This window comes from Mytilus galloprovincialis, chromosome 5 (assembly GCF_965363235.1).
Source record: "Mytilus galloprovincialis chromosome 5, xbMytGall1.hap1.1, whole genome shotgun sequence".
In the NCBI taxonomy this organism is placed as follows: Eukaryota; Metazoa; Mollusca; class Bivalvia; order Mytilida; family Mytilidae; genus Mytilus; species Mytilus galloprovincialis.
Window position 1 is genome coordinate 20,806,857 of NC_134842.1, and position 25,942 is coordinate 20,832,798.

Genomic DNA, 25,942 nt, shown 5'->3' on the forward strand with positions numbered 1-25,942 from the left:
CTCTAATTTGGCATTAAAATTAGAAAGATCATATCATAGGGAACATGTGTACCAAGTTTGAAGTCGATTGGACTTCAACTTCATCAAAAACTACCTCGACCAAAAACTTTAACCTGAAGCGGGACAAACGGACGAACGAACGGACGGACGGACGGACGAACAAACGGACGCACAGACCAGAAAACATAATGCCCCTCTACTATCGTAGGTGGGGCATAAAAATCCAACCAAAACCTGCAAGCAAAATGTGATAAATTGTAACAAAATCAGAGCAGCATATTTCTTACCTTCTCGTTTTCTTGGATTCTTTTTATCCTTAACAGCATCTTCAAGCCTGGACATGATTTCTTGTTGTTTCAGAGCTGTTATACCTAAACCTCTGACCAGACCAGCCAAACCATACGCAGCACCTTTCCTTTCTCCATAATTATCAGAGTCTAGCAATAACTGCATCAGTCTCTGTACCAGTTCTGGAGCATCACTTCTGATACCAGGAATAAGGGGAGGTAAACAGTTAGCAACAGATTGTTGTACCTAGAAACATATGAACACATGTTTATATTTCATGAAAAGGAATTACAGAAGTAAGGCAGAAAGTCTTCAAAATTGTTTAAAGTGAAAGTAGCTATTAAATCTTAGGGTAATGAGGTAACATGATTATTTTTAATAAACAAATCACTTTGCACACAACAAATTTATGTATTAAGGATGAATCATTTATATATTATATAAAAAAGATAGATATGTACAATAGAACTAGCTTTTACATGTACAAGATCACATTTATATAACGTTTTGTCAATTTTTTAAAGGCGAAGTATTATTTATATGTTTCTGCAATCTAATAACATGTACCATTTGAAAAAACAAATTGAATTGAACTTATAATAAATACTAAGCTCTAAAAAAACAATGACTTTTAGGCTTAAAGGAAAGATGAGTAAGTAATTTCAAATATTTAAAGCTGGACTTTTTAACGTAACAATAACCAATTTGTAATCATCTTCTCATCCGAACTAAAATGGTCACTTATTTAATGAAAAGCCATAATAAGACTTCTAACACTTACCTCTTGTGAGGGGGTTGATAAAGCACCAATTAGCTGAGCCACGATAGGTTTGATTTTAGGATTATCTTTATCTAAATGTTTAGCTAGACATCCCATCAGGATGACTATACTCTGTCTGACAGCATCATTACTGGCTGTATCTGGTGCGCTACTTAGGAAATCTTCAAATACGGGTAAAAGTATGTTCACATTCTCCTACAAATACAAATACTGATAATAAATATCTTAATATTCTCCTACAAATACAAATGATGTAAAATATGCATTCAAAATTTTGACAACAGGTAACAAATTATTTTAACATCATCACATGTACATCTTTATATGACTGTATAAGATCAGAAAGTTCATCCATTCTTGTTTTTTGTTTTGTCCATTTGGTTATAAAAGCTTTATTCACTTGAAATTCATTAGCTACTTGTTGAGTGAAGGTTATTGTAAAATTGCAGTAAGATGTGGACACTATAGAAAATATTACCTTAAATGTCTGTTTTTGGTAGTTACATATGTAGCTAGGTTCTTGTATAACTGCTATTGTACCTGTGTCTCCATTTATTCCAATATATAAAAACTTTCCTTTGTCTAAGTTTTTAATTAAGGACATTATTTTTCCATAAAATAAATGAAATTCAACCCCAAAATTTCTGACATATTTTTTGGTATATCTGTTAATCTTACCTTTCCATGAGTATTTATAACAGCTAGTGCAGCCTCCCTCATACGGGACCTTACTTCTGGTGCCCTGTCTGATAAGGCATCTGGTACATAGAAAGAAAACAACTCTTCTATCTGATCCTGGGGTACCAGTGGAGCTATACTTTCCATGGCATAAGCAATACCACTTCTGGACTGATAATTATCTGGTGGTGGCTCTCCTATTACACGACCAAATGTGTCCAGTTCTGGTGGGGGAAGCTGTTTGAAAATAAATACAAACATAATTGTACATAAAAACAATTAGAATCTCTGAAAGGATTTTTTTTAATTTGCTGTAATTTTTGTTTAAGTTCTGCTATGACAGCAATAAGAAGAGCAAATATTGAGTTTACATTTAACATGACATTTATACCCATTGAGCCAGCCTACAGAAGCAGTTATTTAATACTAAAAATTTTACTGTTTCTTACAGTTATCCTTCATAGATTGCTTCCAAAATGCCTGACTAAGACATTTAATTTGTGTTCTCATAGCTATGATGTATACAGGACAGTTAATTGAATATCATTTAGGCTTATATTGACTTAAGTTTAACTACACTGTGATTTACTTGGTACAGTGGCTCAGAATTTTATGACTCATATAAATTATCCTGCCACTAAAAAAAAAACAAACTCTATTGATATTTATCTTGCAGAGTTTTGCTGCACTGTGATTTACTCAGGCTGTGACTCGGCTCTTTCATATAATATATCTATTGACTTGCATACTATTTTCATTATATTTCTCTTTGAGTTCTGCTGTTGTAGTTTTTATGTACTCGGAGTAAGGACTCTTAGTTGAATGACTATTATTTATTTTTGTGATTTGCATATGTAATTTTTCATATCTTTGAGTTCAACTATGGTTCATGTAACTTTTTTGTGACTTAGTGTTACGACTCTTAGTTTAATGACTAATTCATTCTTGTGACTTGCATATAATTTTTCATATCTTTGACTATTGTAGCTGTTTAATATGCACTCCAAGTTAGAACTCCTGGCTTAATGGCTTTAATTTATTCTTGTGACTTACATATAATTTTTCATTATATTTCTCTTTAAGTTCTGCTATTGTAGCTGTGATGTACTCAGGGTGGTGACTCAGGGTTTTATGTAGTGCTTTAGCTGCTGCCTTCTGGATAGTTTCCTCAGGATAAACAACATCAGAAGCCAGGGGAGTACACATGTCTTCATAGGGTTCCTCTAAATTCAGTTTCTCTCTCAGTCTACAAAATGTCAATAATAAACTTACAATTGAAGGAATCACTGGAAGATAAAAGTCAACTGTCATTTGTTTTACAATATAAATTGCCTAAACATTAATATGTAACTAGCCTGTTACCTATACTGTAAACTTGTATTTTTTTTACAGAATCAAAACAGATAACTTATATTATTGGTAAATAATGTGTGGTATATATCATCTTCACCAATTTATTCACTAAAATATATATCACATGTTTCAAAATTCCCATATTTTTCTCTTTTAAATTTAAATAAAATCTTCAGACTTTAAAAAATCTAAGTCTGATGCTAATGACTGCTAAAAAAGCTATCATTTTCAGAAATGAAACTACCTATGATTTATTTCATGTGAAAAACTCTGACACTAAAATATAATATATCTATCTATTTTCCCCCCAAGACAATCCTCCTACTTACTCCACGGCCAGTTTCTGTACATTTTCATCATTATCAAAACATGCCACCCAAACTCTCTGTGCCACTTTCAATCCTAGTTCATAATTATCATCAATATTTGGCAGTGTGCCAGATAAACATTTCAGACTTTGAACGGCAGCATCCCTTCCAGCTGTACACGGGGACATCAGTGCATCAAGTAATATATTAATTTCCTCCGAGGTAGCCTTGGCGCACCCCTCCTCTCCAGAAATACTCTCAGCAACTTCTGTTAGACCTACACTGGCCATTTGTTGTAATTTTGATACACTTGTTGTAATGACTTGTAATAATAATTTCAACATTTGTTCTTGTGGTAGCAAAGATGGATCACTCTGAAATTAAAATGTCTCAAAATTTCTTAATGGTTCCAAAATATATGTAGCTTGTTATTTTCTTCTGTAAATACTACAATTAAAGTAACATTTCAATTAGGACTTCTAAATTCTCCAGTTTGCTAAAAATAATTGATTTGTGTTTTTTTTCAATTTTGTCCGATAACAAAGCATTTGTGTCTGTGTCATCAAAGAATTTCCAAAATGAAATTTTCTGCATTTACAGTAGTTCTTACAGTATCTGCAATAATATTTAAATATGTATGCTACTTTTAACACCTTTGTCTAGCTGGATTGAATGACAAAGTGACATGCAGAATAAGTTTTTCGGACATTAAGAAACTCTCTGAACACTATAACTTGCTAACATTAGGATACCAGCTTTAAACCTATACTTACATCAGAGTCATCTGTGCTTCTCATTTCTGAGTGTGCTGAGATCAATACTATTGCTTTAGACTGTGGTTCTATGTCCTTTGCAACCACTTCACCGCCACATTTTAAAACACAACTTAATAAATAGTAAAAGAATGTAAAAGTGAATGCTGGGAAAAGTTTGTTTTCATCGTCATTATCAGAAATGGACAAGGAATACAAACAATTGACCACTCTGGTTCCCTGTTCTGCTGGTGATTCTTTTCTCCATTCAGAGTTTACTTCAGTTTCTGGGTTCTGTAAGCGCAAGGTAACATTACTGACCAAATTTCCTGAAATTTAAATAGGTTTCTTTATTTAATAATAAGTTTTAAACAGAATTTAACTTCTAAATTCAAAGACTAAAGTTTACAAATGAAATTCTGACTTAAATGTTTTTCTCATGTTCTATTTGTGAAATAAATCTAAAATTCATGCAGTGTTTCCCTTTAATTTTCTATTCATGATCCTAATATTCATTGTTACATCATCTGTACATGTCTCAGATTTTTATAATCTACAGATATCTATTTGATGTGTAGCATGAACACATCTTTTGTAGTATATATCATATAAACTGATGACATGCATACTGCTGCACTAATAACTATTCAGAATACATTTTGTTTTTCAACTTTAGCTGTATAACTATTTTTGTTTTGTTTCTTTAATATCTGCATACAGTTACAAATTATATATACTTATATGCATATTCATTATAACTACATGTACTTAGATATATAAATAATATGAATTCATTGATTCTCTCCCCCACTAGTCTTCGTAAAGAGCTTTTCTGACAACACATGCTTAAAGTAAGTATCTTACCTAGCTGTACATCATCAAATGAGGCCTGACCCAAGTCAAGGAACACCTGGCTGACCTGGGGAGCAGATAGGGGGATTGTTACAAGGTATCTTACCTAACTGTACATCATCAAATGAGGCCTGACCCAAGTCAAGGAACACCTGGCTGACCTGGGGAGCAGCTAGGGGGGATTGTTACAAGGTATTTTATCTTACCTAACTGTGCATCATCAAATGAGGCCTGACCCAAGTCAAGGAACACTTGGCTGACCTGGGGAGCAGCTAGGGGGGATTGTAACAATGATACAATGAGTTTACACAAGTCTTTCATGTATCTACATAATGACTGTTTGTCCCCTGCCAAAGCAGCCTCTAATATCTGACATCCACAGCACAATTCTTGGTTCAGCTAAAATGAGAAATGATTATAATATAGTCCAAACATCATCAATACAGCTTTACCATATTCATATTTTGATAAGTACACCTGATTCCATGGACAAAATATAATCTAAATTTTTCTCATTCTTAATAAAATTATCTTAACAGAAAAACTTAAACTGATCACTACACTATGACTAAACAACTAAACAATCAATAGTATCCCTACCTCTGTTAGTCTAGATCTGATCTTTGATTCCTTTTCTCTCTGAGCCTCCAACATTTCTTCTTGCTTCTTAGTCAACTTTGGTTTAGTTTCCTTGACAGATCTTCCTTTCTTCTTGTCAAGTTCCTATAAATTAAAAATTCAGAAATAAAATTATTTCATATCAAAGTTCATTAAATAAATTATCAGAAAGACATCATGAATATAAACTCCTTGAGAGTAAAACTAAAACATATGGTTGTCTCAATCTAAATCTTAGCGTTTTAGGTTCTTGAGTAATTTAAAAGTGATAATGCCAGGGTTTTGGTTATTGCTGTTATTTTGAAATCAATTTGCAATTTTTAGCGATTTACACCATATGTAGTATACATTTGGCTTTTGTGGAGAACCATATATTGACACCTAGATGTCACTTTTGGTTATATTGTGTTGTTTTATGGGTAGCTTTCTCACTGATATAAACAAAGTATCTCCTTCTATCCATGAACAATATTGCATAAAGCAACCTGGGTATATAAACGAATGTTATACAGTGTGCACCTACTTTTATTCTCTGAAAGTATTAAATGAATTTGTTCATATTATTAATTTATTTTGACTTACTTTTCTTAATTCTATTTCAGCCATTTGTTCAGCATAGGAGTACGCTTTATTTTCTCTTTTAATATTTGCCTGTTTGCTATCGTCATTTTTCTCAAATCTATAAAACAAATTGTACAATATGACGAAGATTTATAACAGAGTCCATTTTGTTTAACTTACTGTGAATACATTACTATTATATACCAATTTTCTTGGGTTTCGTGGGTACAGGTGAACCACAAATTTAAATATTCAATGATTACAAATTTTCTATAGGCTTTGAAAGCAGAGATTTGCAAATATCCACAAAAAAATGATACCCACGAAAATAAATGAATCCACAGTACATATAATTTGATGATGATTTAATGCTACAGTGGATAAAAATAGTTGGTGCTCTATTTTATTCTATTATTTGTAGAAACTTATAAGACAAACAGGCAAATGAGTTTGAATGTCAATTTGTCATCTTTCGCCTCTTCTACATGTTCTATACAGTACAACTCTTTGACAAAACACTATCTCCCTTGGAACAGGGCCTAGACTTCAAAAAGTCTTAGTCACTTCTTTCTTTTTCTCTCTAAAATCCAAGTTTACATGCTGCTTTGAAGATGATTTGAACTTTTACTTTTTCACAAATATTCATGGTTACGCTATTTTAGCTAGATCTTGATGTGTTACTTTTCAATTCTTATAGTAGGATATATTTTGTTTATATGTTATATGTATGTTTCAATTTAACAGCCCTTCAAAATTTACAGTATTGAAATTGGATATTTAATATATATAACAAGTCATTTCTTGTTTGAATTGTTTTAAATTTATCATTTTGTAGTCTTTTGTATCTGACTATAGAGTACGGGCTGTGCTCATTGTTGTAGGCAGTACAATGACCTATTGTTGTTAATTTTATGTGTCAATTGGTCTCTTGTGAAGAGTAATCTTATTGGCAATCACACCACAACTTCTATTTTATATTCAACATATATCAGACTTACTTTTCTAACATAGATTTATCAAATAGCTCTCCACTAGGAGTTAAAAAGATACCATATTCCTCTCTTGTGATTACTGTCAGTTCTGCGTTGCCTAACAACCGTGATACATACTGAATCATAGGTGGCAGCACTATATCTGGAGCTATTCTTACTAAGCAGGAGAAGGCATTTTTGCTACTCTGAAATATAACAAAACTATAATACGTCTTTTGATTTTTTTTTATAGGAGAATAATATATATGTTCATTAATAAATGATATAACGTGTCATGAATTTAACCTTGAAAACTTTAAGGTGATTCTATGATTAAGGTGAATCTGAGTTTTAATGTATTTCAGTAAGTGCCAATGATACATATCAGATTAATTAAAGGTGCAAGTTATGATTTTTTTAAAACTTGGTGTTTTTGTCATTTGGTCTTTGATGGAGATTTCTCTCATTGGCAATCATACCACATCTTCTTACTTAAACATTAAAACAATTATGTACTTTGGCTTTCTCAAGTCAGTTTGAAACATTGCTGTTTCCATAAAACATATATTCTATGAATAAAAAAAATAATTTTACAGATGTACATCTTTTGATCTTTACAAAGTTGCTTGAATTTTTGTATACAAAATAAAATCTTTATATCTTTTTGATCACAACATTACACAAAGACTTATAATATGTATATAAACATCATTGTGTTGTTATATGTGAAATCTGTTGATATCCTTAAAAATACTTATAGGATTTTACCCTTTCCCAAGGGCCTGAAATCAAGCATTTCATGTTTTTGGTAGAGTTGGTTCAATTTTAATGTGAACTTTATTTTACTTGTTATCTTTAATTAGTTTTTTGCCAAGGCTTGTCAGTTTTTCTCAACTAAGAGTTTTAACTATCCCTTTGGTGTCTTCTTCCTCTTTGATAAAAAGTTTACGTGTAAAAAGTTCATTTGTCTCTGATTTTCCAGTCAGACTAAACAATCTTATTCATCCAAATTTTCAAGAATTACTTTACCTCTGATAGGTCCTTTCCAGTCATCACAAATTTAAGACATTCTGACAAATGTTTTCTAACAAAATTCTTGCAATCTAATTTTAATTTGGCTACAATCTCTGTCCATGTGTCTTTGTTTTCGTAAACTGAAATAGGAAGAAAAAGATATCAATTTATGTAAACAATACAACTTCTGTGAATTAAGAAATTATTGGGAGGTTTTTATTAAGGTGAATAATGCAACTGAATGACTTTGGTAATAATAACCAGGTGCTCCGCAGGGCGCAGCTTTATACGACCGCAGAGGTCGAACACTGACCAGTTGGGGCAAGTATGGACAAAACATTCAAGCGTGATACAGCTCTGAATTTGGATTGTGATCAAATTTTTGACATTACATGGGTTTTTTTTACACAAAACAAATGTCAAGATTTTACAAATCAATTAAAGATTTCTTCTTCAAACTTTTTAAATCTAAAATTAAATAGTTGACACAGCATAGGTTTCTGACACAGAATGAATGTGGTCTAATGAACTTAAAAGTTTTGTTTTGCCTTTGAGCAATTCACTATGCTGTTGAATATTAATCCTCTCAAAAAAATGTTTGAAGAAATTTTCTTTTTATTTATGAAATCTGAAATGAGAAAAATTTAACCCCCCCCCCTTTTTTTCACATCCCCGTTTCCCTTTTTCCAAAACTGATATCAATTCAAATTTCTAATGGAGTTTGCAACAATAACTACTCTTTTAAATACATCATAAAATATTAAAATGTAAAATAAAGTGCTTGTTATCACTGAATGGTAAAGATTGGTTGGTAGTAAAAGTGAATATACATTGTTTATTGTATAAAACAATAAAAAAAACTTCATCAGCAACATTTTATATTGGCAAATTTCCAATGAAGTTATTTACATAAAGTTATTGGCAAATAAAAATAGAAAATGACATCATAGTCATGTCTGGCAAATGTCCAACATACATTATCTAAAAACATTTTAGATAAGATAAGGAAAAAAAGCTTCATCAGCAACATTTTATATTGGCAAATTTCCAATGAAGTTATTTACATAAAGTTATTGGCAAATAAAAATAGAAAATGACATCATAGTCATGCCTGGCAAATTTCCAACATATATTATCAACTACTATTCTATACAAAGAAAGATAACTCCAATTGAAAATTAATTGCTATTGCACAATATTGTGCAATTAGATATTTCTTGCTATTGTGCAATACTGTGCAATTGAAAATTTCTTGCTATTGCACAATACTTGATATGGAATCCTGAATTGGACCAACTTGAAAACTGGGCCCATAATCAAAAATCAAGTACATATTTAGATAAAGCATATCAAATAAGCCCAAAAATTTAATTTTTGTTAAAATCAAACTTAGTTTAATTTTGGACCCTTTGGACCTTAATGTAGACCAATTTGAAAACTGGACCAAAAATTAAGAATCTACATACACAGTTAGATTTGGCATATCAAAGAACTCATTTATTCAATTTTTGATGAAATCAAACAAAGTTTAATTTTGGACCCCCATTTGGACCAACTTGAAAACTAGGCCAATAATTAAAAATCTAAGTACATTTTTAAATTCAGCATATCAAAGAACCCTAAGGATTCAATTTTTGTTAAAATCAAACTAAGTTTAATTTTGGACCCTTTGGACCTTAATGTAGACCAATTTGAAAACGGGACCAAAAATTAAGAATCTACATACATAGTTAGATTCGGCATATCAAAGAACCCCAATTATTCAATTTTTGATGAAATCACACGAAGTTCAATTTTGGACCCTTTGGGCCCCTTATTCCTAAACTGTTAGGACCAAAACTCCCAAAATCAAACCCAACCTTCCTTTTATGGTCATAAACCTTGGGTTTAAATTTCATAGATTTCTATTTACTTATATTAAAGTTATGGTGCAAAAACCAAAAATAATGCTTATTTGGGCCCCTTTTTGGCCCCTAATTCATAAACTGTTGTGACCTCAACTCCAAAAATCAATCCCAACCTTCCTTTTGTCGTCATAAACCTTGTGTTAAAATTTCATTGATTTCTATTTACTTATACTAAAGTATTTGTGCGAAAACCAAGAATAATGCTTATTTGGGCCCTTTTTTGGCCCTTAATTCCTAAACTGTTGGAACCAAAACTCCCAAAATCAATCCCAACCTTCCTTTTGTGGTCATAAACCTTGTGTCAAAATTTCATAGATTTCTATTCACTTAAACTAAAGTTATAGTGCGAAAACCAAGAAAATGCTTATTTGGGCCCTTTTTGGCCCCTAATTCCTAAAATGTTGGGACCAAAACTCCCAAAATCAATCCCAACCTTCCTTTTGTGGTCATAAACCTTGTGTTAAAATTTCATTGATTTCTATTCACTTTTACTAAAGTTAGAGTGCGAAAACTAAAAGTATTCGGACGACGACGACGCCAACGTGATAGCAATATACGACCAAAAAATTAAAATTTTTGCGGTCGTATAAAAACTGGCATTATGATATCTGATACATATCTGTATGTAGAGTTACCTGAAATCACAATGATTATTTTCAATTTAGTCCCTTCAACATTTCCACAATAAAGGCACAGAAACATTTTAGAAATTACAGTAAATGGTAGACTAGAAAACTTTAACATAAACTTTTTCTGAAAAATTTGACTAGCATTTATACTGTCTTGAAATGGGAAATAAAAATTTCACATTTGAAATCTTAGGATATGCTATACAAAACATGGAATAGCACTGGTACCTAGAAAAAACTTTGTTCATACTATTAATTATTACCTATACATGGATGATGTGCAGGGACCAGAGAAGCCTTAGCTATAGCTTCTGCATCTTTTACATCTGCCTTCTCCACATAACTAACAGTCATGATGGCTCTAGCTAGTATGATTGGTTTAATATACTTCAGTTGTTCAACAGTGCTTTCTTTCTCTGTATCAAATAATTCTGGTTCTATGAACTAAAAAAAAACAAAATAAGACAGCTGAAATTTTACCTCTGGGGTAGAGTTAAGATAGCACCCAATTGTTCAAAAAAGAAATTAATATAAAAAAATAAAGTAGTTCTTAATGCTAGAAATAAACTCATCATAGATACCAGGACTAAATTTAGTGTATACGCCAGACGCCCGTTTCGTCTACGAAAGACTCATCAGTGACGCTCGAATCCAAAAAAGTTTAAAAGGCCAAATAAAGTACGAAGTTGAAGATGCCAGAACTTTTAAGACATTATAGTGGAAATCTAAATATTTAATATGAGCTCAAGCTTTTTGACTAAAATTTTTCCAATTTCTTTTTTTTCATTTACACGTACATGATTTATGAAGATGGAGTTGACTATTTTCAGCTGGAGTATTGAATGAATATCAAAAGATCATGTCAAACAGGTTAGAAGTTCATATTAAAGTAATTCTTCGTAGTTTCTATTTAACAAGATCAATACAGACTGCATTCAATCTAAATAAATTTGACCTACCTTTTGATTGGATAATAATTCTTCACATTCTGATATGAGAGCCAATGAGATAGAAGTTCCTCCCAGAAGAGACAGCAGACGTTTGATTGTTAATTCTGTATGGTGTCTTACCGATCGTGATTTGTGGGTCAGACAGTAGATGATAGCTCCATAATATGGTCTGAAAAAGAAGATTTGTATGTTAGGAAACCTTTGAAAGTTACTGTTCACAAGAAATATAATAAAATAATCTTAAAATTAAGGTCTATAAATTCAAAGATTTTTTCCCCCTATAAAATCTACTCAAAAGAGCAATTTTAGTATCTTTGCAATTACAATTGTTTTCTAATTTTCTACAATAAAAGATATTCTAACATAAGATTGTTTTTAAAACTAATTTTTAGTCAAGGTCTTTAAATTTGAAGAATAAAAAAATGTTCAAAATATTTATGTACATTACACTGAAATAAAAGTGGAGCATAACTTTTAAATTACAGATACTTTCCATATGGCAGTGTTATATAATACAATCATTGGAAGGAACTTTATTTAAAATTTGATGGGTGGTGGTTATTTTAAGAAAACATTTAAAGGAAACATCTAATTATCATTTATGCATGGTAGGGTCAAATAAAAAGAGTCTGACGAAACCCCCCCCCCCCCCCCCACAAATACATTTGGGAACAGCTCTAACCGTGAAAAGAATTAATTTTGAAAATAAGTTGGTTTACAGCAGTAACCCAAGCAATGAAGCCTCAACAACAGATAACTTAAGACAGCACACTTATTTATTATTTAACCCAAACAATTCTGTTACCTTCTTTAACATATCAAGTTTGAATAATATGGGTGATGGGGTAGAAAAGTTTACTGTAAACCAACTAATTTTTGTAAGCGATTTATTTTAGTGACTTTCAAGAAAAGAAAAAAAAATCGCAAATATAAATCACTGTGAATATGTAAAACTTGGATCTTACCTACATTAAATATATTTGAAAATCACGAAATTAAATTGCTGTAAAAATGGATTAGACAGGGCTAAAGGTAAAATAAGTATCTACGAAAATAAGTTGTATTATAGTATCCATAACCACCACCTCTCTGACATTTTCTGGAATAGCTCAAACAATAATAAACATACTTTGATATTTTTTCTGTCATTTTCTGTGGGTATTCCAAGATCAGTCTCTCAGACAAAGTTACAACATTCATCAATACTGAAATACATAATTGTCTCAAGTTAAAAATATTAGAGCAAACCTGGTATACACAGGCAAATTTCATTCACACCAATTTCACATGAATTTCATTTATAAGCTAGTTGGAGAATCTCTTGCGAAACTTTTTACGTGAATTTCGTGTGAAATTCATGTGAAATATATGTGAGCAAATTTCGCCTGTATACCAAATTCTATTGGGACTGAAACAGTGTTCAAATTCACATGTATTGTTATGCAGGCCAATTTTGCACCAAATCTTACCTTCTTTTAACTTAAAGTCTATTATTATACTATAATTGTGATTTATCATTTTTACTCATAGAAAACAAATAAGAGATAAAAATCATGAATTGACTTTTCTAAAAGTACTAAGATTTATTGAAAACAATTAATAAATTGTTTCGCTGAGTGCAACCTGATAGGATTGCAGAAGTCAAACCCTTAACAATTGAGGCAAGTTTAGACACAATATTCAAGCTTGATACTATGTGAAATAAGATTGTGATCAAATTTTTGACACAATATAGGTCTCTGACACAAAATAAATGTGGTCCAATCAAGCATCGATTTTTTTCTAGGATAAACTTTTGTTTAATACAAAATAAAATTAAAACATATTTTTCTTCTTTAAATAATAGCATACCATCATCTCCAACCTGAGACAGGAATTTGTCATTAATGAACAGCTGTTTTTGTGCATCTAACACTACGCTCCAAAATGGACCCATTTTAGATTCTGAAAAAAAGCAACATCTTAGAGAGCTATTAACTTTATCATTTAATTTAAATCAAATTTAATATGAATATTTGATAATGGAGAATACTTAAACTATTAAATATAAACATAAAGAAATAAGACAAATCAAATGTTCAATGAGTATATTTTAAGTTATAATGAAATATTCCTTAATAAAGCATCATAATCATTTCCTGATAAAATCACTTGGTAAGCATACTACTGTTAAATACACATTTTTTTTTTACACTTATAAAGTTTATTTGTATCTTTAGTAAAATCAAGATTGAAAAGTCACCAAGATTATCAAGGGATCATGTCTTTAAATTACAAGAAAATTGAAAAGAACTAATATCTTGCTTTGTCCAGAGTATGAAAATATTTACCAGCTTGAATATCCACCAATGAGAGCTTGACTAACAAACATGATGCTGTTACACCTTCAGCTACTATGTTTGATTGGTTAGCTTGTCCACTGGCCTTGGTTACAGTCTGGATTAACATTGGAATCAAATCTACAGCCTGGGGAATTGTATCTCCTAAAAAAACAATCAAGTTTAATGTGAAAAAGTACATTTTTTACTTTTCATTTTGAGTTCTTCCACATTTTGACATCCCAGGAGCTTTATTAACTTATTGTATAATCATCGTTGAAGGTCATACAGTGATCCTTAGTTTTTCACATGAAAAAATGCATATCACTTTATAAATTTGCTTTGTCTGAAGCGATTTTCTGAGTTTACCTTCACCAGATCTAGAAAAGCTCTAATCAAAATCTCTTCAAGGCAAGGGTCAACTTTTACTGTAATAGCAAGGTTTAGTTATTAAAGGCATGCAACTTATTATATGAGACACTTAGGAATTACTGGGAAGCCTACACAGAATGTAATTACATGCTTTGATATTTCTTAAATAAATTAAAATACACTGTGATTAAGCATGATATATGTCTGAGCCAAGACTTTTAAGTTATGTACATGATGTAGAGAACCTGTAATGACACACTTAAGTTTTAACAGGCATATTTTCCTGTAATAACATAAGGAATGATGCTATCATGTATACAGGCCCTTTGAAACATGTAACATACATATTTAATCACAATTTTTTGATTTTTTTGTCCACAATAACAAATGTATGTTATTTTTCTCTCATAACTCTATAGATTTTGAACCTTGACTGTATGATGATAATGGAATTAAGTGTTGATACAGTGTTGATATTGGAAAAGTTGTAAAGTATTTGTTATTTAATGTTGAGGATTATCTCGTCTGTATATGATTACCTTGGAAAGCAGCATTCATACACTGTAGATAGGCATTCCTCACAGCTGATGTTGATGTCTTCAAGGATAATGCTTTCTGTAAAAAAAAAAAGAAGCATATATTTATGAAGCATTTAACACTTTGTCAAAAAATGCAGATATGAATGCTCATTTTGAAAGATATCATTTTTTTTAAACAATTTGAGTAGAATTAATGCTTTTAATTTTGCAATGTTTTTATTGAAAAAATCAAATATCACAAATTAAATTATGGTGCCATTACATAATAGTTCATTTCACATATTCATCTCATATTCCCCAACAGCAATAATAAATGCACACAGGAATATCTAATTCAACATTTTTAGTAAATGATCAAAGCTGTTCAAATACCAACTAGTACTTAACCTCTGTTCTGTTCACCATTTTTATTTCTGACTATTTTCAATATATTTTTTTAAAACTAACTTATGCTGTTTGGTTTTTCTTTTGAAATATTTTTTACATTTTTACCTGCCTGTACTATTTATAGCTTTTATACTATATTGCATACATTTTGATCATTACTGAATGCCATTTGATGACTGATAATTGTTACATCCTCATCCTTTGGACTCAGTAGATATTTGTCTCATAGACAATCGTACCACATCTTCTTATTTTTATAAAAACTTTGTCTGTATCATGTACTAACTTTAAACCACAGGATGAGTTTATCTGGTACACATGTGTAGAACTTTGTACACCATAGAGATAGCATCTGTAGAGCATGGACCAGTGTACCTTCATGGACTGTAAAGTAAAATAAAACATCATACATTTAATAACATCTGTAATCCATGGACCAATGTACCTTCATGGACAGTAAAGGAAAATAAAATATCATACAATATTTCACACTTGTCAATGCTTGTAATTGTTATTTTGTTTTATAAATCTAACTTTTGAAATTTTCCCTATCAAAAACTTCCCTTGTATTTATTTTTGTGCTCTAATTTTACTGTACTACTGTGCATGAAACATTAAAAATTACCCAAATCCTAACATATGAATCATTGGTAGCTAGTCATTAATCAAATTTGAATATTCTTCTTTAATAGAGAAAAAATTATTATGTTTGTTCCAATTTAAGTTCAAAAGTCACTTCTGTGTGAACTTGAAAAGGTCATTTACTTTTACCAATGAAATCGATAGGATTGATTGATTGCTTGTTGGTGTTTGACACATTTTTCACACCCTTTGCTAAATTGTAGTGGTCAGTTTTAAATGGTACAGGAATCCAGAGTGCCAAGAGAGAACCACTAACCTTCCAAAGAAAAACAGCCAATCCTAGTGAATCAAGATTAATAGAGTTGAATGTACCTGCCACAATTCTCAGTGTAGACAGGCTAGCAATATAGTTGATGAACTATCCAATGAAATCCATAGGAAAGTATTGGGAGAAAATTAAGGAATCTACAGTTTTAACAGCAGTGAATATATGATACATTAACCTACCTTCTGCCTGAAGTAAGGTAAGAAAATTCTCTGATACATTGGTACTCAGGTTCTGTAGAGTATTAGCACCACTGACTGCATTCTTGCTGACATTACCAATGGCTTGGAGAACATTGATTCTCTGGTCAGCCATGCTTAGTTTTCCTTCTGAACCTGCATCATAAGAATATAATGTGTATCAATACCACACTATGTGTCTTTAACTAATATGCTTTGTCTGTATGCCATTTGTGCTTCTTTGTTCATGTTTGTATGTTTTTTAAGTGATTAGGATTATAGCACAATGTTGACTGCTGTATTTTTGACAATTTTACGTATAGTGTCTGTTTGTTTTGTTTTTACATCTTTGTCAATATAATGGAATTTGATGTGTCTGTCATACAAGTGAGCTACACAAAGGTTCCTGGTTCCATTCCCGTTATGGGATGAAAATTTCAGGGACTGAACTTTTTGGCTCTACCTTGACACCATTTGTGAGGATGGTCTTAGGGAATGATGATAGTCCGTCAGAAGGGGACGATAAATTGATGACCCGTGTTAAGAGAGAGCAATATCTCTTGCACGCAAAAGACACCCTTGTAGATTTGGAAAAAGAGCAGGCTAATGCTGCTACAAGGCAGCACTCGCACCAGCAAAGTGGGAAAGGATTAATATAAGTTACAATAACTTGTTTCCCAATCCACTATAAATAAATATGTTTAAAAATTCAAGTGAGAGGTTTAGCTAGCTATAAAATCAGGTTCAATTCACCATTTTCTACATAAGAAAATGCCTGTACCGAGTCAGGAATATAACATTTGTTATTCATTAGTTGATGTGTTTGAGCTTTTTATTTTACATTACGGACTTTCCATATTGAATTTTTCTCCAAGTTCTGTATTTTTGTGATTTTACTATTTTTGAACACCAAAAAATTATACGACTGCCTTAAAACTATGTCATTCTATATAATAACAATACGAAGTACATATTTCTTATTATAATATCTTGATTGGTTTAATGGTTTTCTGTTTCAGGCTTATTTTTAAAATGAGATTAATTTTCAACATTATTGCAATTTCCACAAAGATTCTGTAAATAAGTTTCTAACAAGCAACGGTAACCTACCATTCAAGACAGCAAACAAATGTGTAACAATTTTTTCTACTGCTTCGTGATCACTACATTGTTCAGCTAAGCTCTTAAATGCATGTGCAGCCTCTTGTCTGGTATTCTCCTCCTTAGATCCAAATTGTGCTGCAAAAGAAAAAGGTTTTGCTGTTATTATCAACATTTGTCCTTTATACTTATCTTTCTGAAATAGAAAAAAAAAACTTCTACATTTCAAACATATCTGGTAAAATTAAATTTATACTAATTTAAAATTGTGTTTCTCCACAATTCAAACAATTAATGTTATATGTTATACCGCTTAAACTCATAAACCTTGTTTCCTTTATCTTCAAATGCTAATTTTTCAAATCATATTATCTAATAAAACTTTTGTGATCAGACATTATGTCAGCTGCAAATATATAGTCAATAGCTAGGTCTGTAAATCTCTTTACATGTTTAAGTTCACTATGCATTTATTGTATTTGTGGAGAACCAAAATATGTCTGTAGTTTCTGTGGGTATAGTTAACATTAATTAGACTACAAACTTAAATATCCAATGAAAGTGTAAATTAGATGCTGTCTTGAGAGGTATAGGGGGAGGGTTGAGATCTCACAAACATGTTTAACCCCGCCACATTTTTGCGCCTGTCCCAAGTCAGGAGCCTCTGGCCTTTGTTAGTCTTGTATTATTTTAATTTTAGTTTCTTGTGTACAATTTGGAAATTAGTATGGCGTTCATTATCACTGAACTAGTATATATTTGTTTAGGGGCCAGCTGAAGGACACCTCCGGGTGCGGGAATTTTTCGCTACATTGAAGACCTGTTGGTGACCTTCTGCTGTTGTTTTTTTCTATGGTCGGGCTGTTGTCTCTTTGGCACATTACCCATTTCCATTCTCAATTTTATTGAACTTAAGCACAGTTTGGCAATTCCACAAAACCAAATATCATAGAAAATACAATTTGAAATTTGGTACCCATGAAAATAGATGTATTCCCTGAAAGTTTAACTAATATAAGATCTAGATCTATTTATAAACAACTTACAACCAATAATCTTGGACAGATCAGTAACATATTGACCTAAATCTAGAGATAGCCCTGACATCAGGTAATCCACACCTATAAAGTATAATCAATCATATATAAACAAGATAACTAAGAATTTCTAAATGATCTATCTAACTAGAAATACACAATCAAATATCATGCTTGCCTTTCCTTAGAGATATTCTTGCCTATTCTTATATTTCTACATGTTCTATGTAGCACAAAATAGGTTATTTAATGGATGTGTGTTTTTTGTTCAATTACTTCCTGGCTGAAGGTACAATTTCTATCTGATATATGATAAACATTACCTTGCAAAATGATATATATCGACTGTTTTCTATTCAGTTGGTCATAATCTTGGACCTCTATCAAATCAGTCTTTGAAATGACCTTTTGGAGGCGTTTTCAAACAAGTAATTTAAAAAAAAAAATCAAACTGATTACTAGCAAATTACATTTTATGCAATCAAAAATATTATTTTCTGAATCAATTTTTATACATTCTTGTTTTTTTATAAGATAATAAAGAGATACTATTAAAACAAATATACAAACTTTCTAATATGACTTCTGGATTCCTCAACATAGATTTCTGTGCCGCTGGTAAAATCTGTCCTTTCATGTCGTCATGACTACAGTGTCTTAGAATATCCTTACAACTGACCTATAAAAGAAAAAAGGTTTTGATAAACATTGCAAAATATGCGAGTCTTAAGCTTCTAAGGAAGATGTGTGTTGTCTGCTGTCTCCAAATAATATAAGATCAAAAATTAAAATAAAACGGTAGAACTTCCTATTCTGTAGAAGCTGTGCAAGTTCATGAAGTTCGGATCAATTACTCAAAAGTCATTTGAAGGAGTTGTAGTTTAACAAAGTTTAAAGATGATTACAATGAAAGAAGATAAAAAAGGTCATTACTATCCTCACGATCCTCCCACCTGTTATATTTATATATACATGATATATGACACACTAGTTATTATCCAGTTGAATTTTTATCTTCACATTCTAGGTTTAACAAATAATGATGGCAAATTATATGTGAACATTCATTCTGGTGCAGAAGTATATGAAGACAAGAGGCTCTCAAGAGCCTGAATCGCTCACCTGGTAAACAATGCCTTATTGAACATATTGAACCATGCCAGGCAAACATGTACAGCTAACAATTCTTCAATATTACAAATATATATGACTTACTGTTTATAAATAAAGAAAATGAGACCAAAACACAAACACTTAAAACTTAGCAATGGACTGTGAAAATGAGGTCAAGTTCAAATAAAACCTGCGTAACCGACATATAGATCATAAAATATTTTCATACACCAAATATAGTTGACCTAATGCATAAAGTATTAAAAAAATAGACCAAAACTAAAAAAGTTAACTTTGACCACTGAATTATGAAAATGAGGTCAAGGTTAGATGACACCTGTCAGCTAGACATGTACACCTTACAATCATTATATACACCAATTTTAGTAGACCTATTGCATATAGTATAAGAAAAACAGACCAAAACACAAAAACTTACCCCTATGTTCTATTTAAAGTAAGGGCGGCCATGTTTTTTGACGGATCAAAAATCCAAGCACACACTTTGTGCAGGATAATCTAAGGAACTATCATGCTAAGTTTCATCCAAATCCATTCAGTAGTTTCAGAGGAGAAGATTTTTTAAAGTTAGCAAATATGATGAACAAATTGTGAAAAATTGTCATTAAAGGACATTTACCCCTTAAGGGGTCAATTGACAATTTTGGTCATATTAACCTATTTGTAGATCTTACTTTGCTGATCATTTTTGCTGTTTACAGTTTATCTTTATCTATAATGATATTCAAGATAATGACCAAAAACTGCAAAATTTCCTTAAAATTACCAATTAAGTGGCAGCAACCCAACAATGGTTTGTTTGATTCGTCTGCAAATTTGAGGGCTGATAGATCTTGACCTAATGAACATTTTTACCCCATGTCAGATTTGCTCTAAATGCTTTCGTTTTTGAGATATAAGCCAAAAACTGCATTTGACCCCTATGTTCTATTTAAAGTAAGGGCGGCCATGTTTTTTGACGGATCAAAAATCCAAGCACACACTTTGTGCAGGATAATCTAAGGAACTATCATGCTAAGTTTCATCCAAATCCATTCAGTAGTTTCAGAGGAGAAGATTTTTTAAAGTTAGCAAATATGATGAACAAATTGTGAAAAATTGTCATTAAAGGACATTTACCCCTTAAGGGGTCAATTGACAATTTTGGTCATATTAACCTATTTGTAGATCTTACTTTGATGATCATTTTTGCTGTTTACAGTTTATCTTCATCTATAATAATATTCAAGATAATGACCAAAAACTGCAAAATTTCCTTAAAATTACCAATTAAGTGGCAGCAACCCAACAATGGTTTGTTTGATTCATCTGAAAATTTCTGATAGATCTTGACCTAATGAACATTTTTACCCCATGTCAGATTTGCTCTAAATGCTTCCGTTTTTGAGATATAAGCCAAAAACTGCATTTGACCCCTATGTTCTATTTTAAGTAACGGCGGCCATGTTTTTTGACGGATCAAAAATCGAAGCACACACTTTGTGCAGGATAATCTAAGGAACAATCATTTTAAGTTTCATTCAAATCCATTCAGTAGTTTCAGAGGAGAAGATGTTTGAAAAATTGTTAACGACGACAGACGACGACGACGGCGGACGCCAAGTGATGAGAAAAGCTCACATGGCCTTTTAGGCCAGGTGAGCTAAAAAGGGGGAAAAAATCAGGTAACTTACAAGTAACTGTATTTGTGGCTTAGTTCTACTTCCAAGTAAATGCTTCACAAATATCTCCAAGAATGGAGCCTACAATGCAATAAAAATGTAACAATCTTAATGTTATAAAAAGTCTAAAGATATGTTCAAACTGTTCATATTTGAATGGTAAAAGTAAAAAATTTAGTCATATACAATTGAAAAGAACTTTGTCATGTTTTCTGGCAAGAAGGTTTCAATAAAACAAAGAAAGAGATTGTTTTTATACTCAAATTCAGTGGAAACAGAAATCCAGTTAATTTACCAGTCAAGACTTTAAATCAGTCATTCATAAGTGGGTTTTATTTATTTTGTAAGCATAGATGACCAACCTTGACTTAACAGCTAACTGTCAATCAAATATCATCCCAAATGCTTACCTTTAACTTAGTAATCAAGTCCTGATTTCTCTTGTTGTAGAGATATTTCATGAGTACACTGGCAGCAGACAGAACAAACATAGAGGGTTCAACATTCTGTAACATCTGTCCATACTCTTCTGGTACCTTGTCACCCTGAATAAAATAAGTATAAATTATGTGAAAAGTTCTTAATTTTAAAAATCCTAAACAAGAATGTGTCCATAGTACACGGATGCACCAATTGCACTATCATTTTCTATGTTTAGTGGACTGTGAAATTGGGGTCGAAACTCTAATTCAGCATTAAAATTAGAAAGATCATTTTATAAGAGACATGTGAACTAAAGAGCCTTCCTTCTGTAATATATCTACTACCAGCTGAAGCTTGCCTTTGGGTGCGGGATTTTCTTGCTGTGTTGAAGACCCATTGAGGCCTTCCGTTGGTTTATGCTCTTCCGGAGTGCTATTGTCTCTTTGACACATTTCCCATTTCAATTCTCAATTTTATATGTATTTTATTATACCCATCCTTAAATCTTATTTCACAAAGAAATACAGTTCTCATACAAATGTGTCGAAGACCGTACTTTGACCTACATAAAGGTTTAATTTTATAAATAGTGACTTCGATGGAGAGTTGTCTCATCTGCACTCTTACCTCATCCTTTTATATGTACTTACACTTTTGAACACATGAACCATCTTTTTGTACACAGCTTTACTAATGTACTTATTTCCTGCTGCTAGAGCTCCATATACAAATCCACACTGAACTGAAACCTAAAATCAAATGTCTCCTAATTATACGTGTATTTTGGTAATTCATGATTATCCCCCACACAACCAACTTGCAAAGCAGAATTAATATGATCAAATAATATGCTGGATTTTTTTTAAAGTTTAGCTACAAATATAATTACGTAATTTAAGGCACTGTAAGCAAATTACAGAAAAGGGTAATTTAAAAAAAAATAACAGACTGAAGAACTGACAACATTAAATGTGAACGAAAGAACCATGGAAATGACACAAATTAAGTTGACTTGAAACTTTAAAATGTTGATCATTTTAATGTAACATTGACAATATAAATCAAAAAAGTCAAATGAACTTCAAATCAAGTTGACTATTTTATCTTATACATATCCACGTACAAGTTGTTTAATGTCATCTGATGGTACTTGAGCTTTGTTTCGGTATATTTCTTTCAACACAACACAGATCCATGCCAAAGCGTACAAGGACTCTCCTGACAAACTGTGACTACAATTAAAATACTGTCTTTATATATATAGAAAACAAATACATGTGCATGTAGTGTTTGCAAACAACATAATATTCTTACAATTTTTCTTCCATCTGAAAACAAATACTGTTAATCATGTTAATTCAGAAATTATTGCATGCATTTATTATCGCGAATTTTGAAGAATGAACAAAAATGCAAGATGAAATCATGATCATTGCGAATTCCAGAAAAACTGCATACATAAACAAGAAGATGTGGTATGATGACAATAAAACAAATTTTATACCTAGCATTTACAACATTAGTCTGGAGAGAAGACTTTGAACTAAGAACAATAGCTGTATTCTTTACAACTACTGCAGGAAAGGCCTTTGTTAATATCTGTATTATCTTCAGAACAGCTCTCCTAGACTTGGCATCTTGATATGCTCCAACTGACTGGACAAGATATTTCAGAATTCCTTTAACTGCATTCTCTGGTAAATCTGAAAATACATTTTAACAAGTTTAAAATTACTAATAATTGTTAGTTTTTAACTTTTGAAAGAAACTATATATTGCATGAAGATGGTCAGTCAAATAAAAAATAAATGGGCAATGTGTCCATGATGCCCCTGCTTGCATATCATATAAAGTTATAAAGCGACTTAACTTAGGAACAATTACAGTCATGACAGTGACGCTACCCAAATTTGTATTTGATCTTAGTTTAGTGTATAAGTTTCATAACATATGGTTGTGGTATACTTAAGTTGGGGAATAGAAATGAAAAAAATCAGCAATTTTTCCATTTGAATAACTCTGGAATTTGTTTACGTGACACCACCAAAAGTCAAAATTGAACTGTTATGATAAACATTTTGTTTACGTTACATAACATTTGGTAGAGGTGAACTAATCTAAGAGTGAAGAAACCATCTTTGCGACAAAATATGGAGAACCGAAACAAAAATTCAGCATTTTTACCATTTGAGAAGTGACAAAACTCTGGAATGGTTTTAGTGACACCACCAAAATTCAAACTTGAACTGGAGTGATAAACATTTTTTTTAAGTTACATAACAATTGGTTGAGGCAAACTTACTGGCTTCCGAAGCTGCACAAAAAACCTTACAAATATAGATTTATTTCATCTTCCAGCCATTGTTCAACTACTAAATTGTCTGTTTTACTTACTAGTACACTTGGTACAATAAAAAACCTGATAATAAATTGTTCAAATAAGGCCTTTGAAAATAGTGGAATTAATTACTTTTGGAGTGTCAAAAACTCGTTGGAAGTACTTGATAAATTGCATGCATATATTGGTGATTTTGAATCTGTTCAAAGTTTTGATTTTTCTACCCTATATACCACTTTGCCTCATATTCTTATTAAGAAAAAATTCACATCCCTAATTAACTGGGCATTTAAAAAGTCGGAATGCGAGTACATATGTTCAAACTCTTTTAGATCATTTTTTAGTAGCAATAAACAAAAGAACTATGTCAATTGGACATGCTTTGATACTATTTATGCACTTGAATTTTTACTTGATAACATTTTTGTTCGCTTTGGAGATTCCGTATATCGTCAAGTTATTGGAATTCCAATGGGGACTAACTGTGCACCACTTATTGCGGACCTGTTTTTGTATTGTTATGAGTTACAATTTATGACTAAAATTAGCAAAGACCCATCAAAACAACATTTGATACAAAAATTTAACAATACTTTTAGATATTTGGATGATATATTGGCTCTAAATAATGACGACTTCAGTATGTATACTAAAGAAATTTATCCTGTAGAACTTACTTTAAATAAAGCTAATGATAACAATGACCACTGCCCTTTCCTCGATCTTGATATCTATATCATAAACGGGAAGCTTAATACAAAAATTTATGATAAAAGAGAAGATTTTTCATTTCCTATTGTTAATTATCCATTTTTAGATGGTGACGTTCCCTTGTCACCATCTTATGGTGTTTATATATCTCAACTTGTACGATTCGCTCGTGTATGTAACAATGTATTAGATTTTAGCGAGAGAAATTTATGTATTACTGAAAAATTATTACACCAGGGTTTTCGATATCACAAACTGGTCAAAACATTTACTAAATTTTATCACCGGTATAAGGAAATAATTCGTAAATATAACTCAACATGCAGACATCTTATACGTTCAGGTATTTCACATCCAAAATTTTATGGAAATATTCTTTATAAAGCACAAAAATGTCAGTATTCTCCTCAGAAACTAACAAAACCTTTAAATAGACTTATTAAAAGGGGATATAGTTACGATACTGTTGTCAGGTCATTAAAGATTGCATATTTTGGCTTTAACATTGATTCACTGATAGGGTCTTTGCATCGGAACTAAACACATTTATTTCTAAGAAAACAGTTGTTGGCATGACACGGGTTATGTTCTTCTCATATATTTTATGATAGTATGATACTAAACCCCTAACGGGAGGGATTGTACCTGATATTCATATGATGAAGACATAATCTTTCAATCAGTTTAATTGAGGTCTGGAGCTGGCATGTCAGTTAACTGCTAGTAGTCTGTTGTTATTTATGTATTATTGTCATTTTATTTATTTTCTTTTGTTACATCTTTTGACATCAGACTCGGACTTCTCTTGAACTGAATTTTAATGTGCGTATTGTTATTCTTTTACTTTTCTACATTGGCTAGAGGTATAGGGGGAGGGTTGAGATCTCATAAACATGTTTAACCCCGCCGCAATTTTGCGCCTGTCCCAAGTCAGGAGCCTCTGGCCTTTGTTAGTCTTGTATGATTTTAAATTTTAGTTTCTTGTGTATAATTCGGAGTTTAGTATGACGTCCATTATCACTGTACTATTATGCATATTTTAGGGGCCAGCTGAAGGACACCTACGGGTGCGGGAATTCTCGCTACATTGAAGACCCATTGGTTGCCTTCGGCTGTTGTTTGCTCTATGGTCGGGTGGTTGTCGCTTTGACATATTCACCATTTCCTTTCTCA

General features: G+C 31.6%; 1 protein-coding gene across 2 annotated transcripts in view; it reads right to left on the reverse strand.

The window, feature by feature from the left end:
• LOC143075372 (stalled ribosome sensor GCN1-like) overlaps positions 1-25,942 on the reverse strand; it is a 51,274-nt gene that overhangs the window by 24,246 nt on the left and 1,086 nt on the right. For both annotated transcript variants that reach the window (XM_076250765.1, XM_076250764.1), the window contains exons 3-29: positions 23,225-23,423; positions 22,844-22,952; positions 22,371-22,469; positions 21,708-21,842; positions 21,310-21,378; positions 19,073-19,181; positions 18,512-18,586; positions 17,475-17,603; positions 16,368-16,520; positions 15,565-15,662; positions 14,892-14,967; positions 13,993-14,145; positions 13,514-13,606; positions 12,792-12,867; positions 11,672-11,831; positions 10,976-11,156; positions 8,192-8,316; positions 7,190-7,368; positions 6,213-6,309; positions 5,613-5,735; positions 5,219-5,411; positions 4,182-4,489; positions 3,430-3,782; positions 2,801-2,993; positions 1,748-1,984; positions 1,070-1,264; positions 288-534 (exon numbers count right to left, since the gene is read on the reverse strand). In XM_076250765.1, coding sequence (XP_076106880.1) covers positions 288-534; positions 1,070-1,264; positions 1,748-1,984; positions 2,801-2,993; positions 3,430-3,782; positions 4,182-4,489; positions 5,219-5,411; positions 5,613-5,735; positions 6,213-6,309; positions 7,190-7,368; positions 8,192-8,316; positions 10,976-11,156; positions 11,672-11,831; positions 12,792-12,867; positions 13,514-13,606; positions 13,993-14,145; positions 14,892-14,967; positions 15,565-15,662; positions 16,368-16,520; positions 17,475-17,603; positions 18,512-18,586; positions 19,073-19,181; positions 21,310-21,378; positions 21,708-21,842; positions 22,371-22,469; positions 22,844-22,952; positions 23,225-23,423 — 4,164 coding nt within the window. The remainder of the gene's footprint in view (positions 1-287; positions 535-1,069; positions 1,265-1,747; positions 1,985-2,800; positions 2,994-3,429; positions 3,783-4,181; positions 4,490-5,218; positions 5,412-5,612; positions 5,736-6,212; positions 6,310-7,189; positions 7,369-8,191; positions 8,317-10,975; positions 11,157-11,671; positions 11,832-12,791; positions 12,868-13,513; positions 13,607-13,992; positions 14,146-14,891; positions 14,968-15,564; positions 15,663-16,367; positions 16,521-17,474; positions 17,604-18,511; positions 18,587-19,072; positions 19,182-21,309; positions 21,379-21,707; positions 21,843-22,370; positions 22,470-22,843; positions 22,953-23,224; positions 23,424-25,942) is intronic.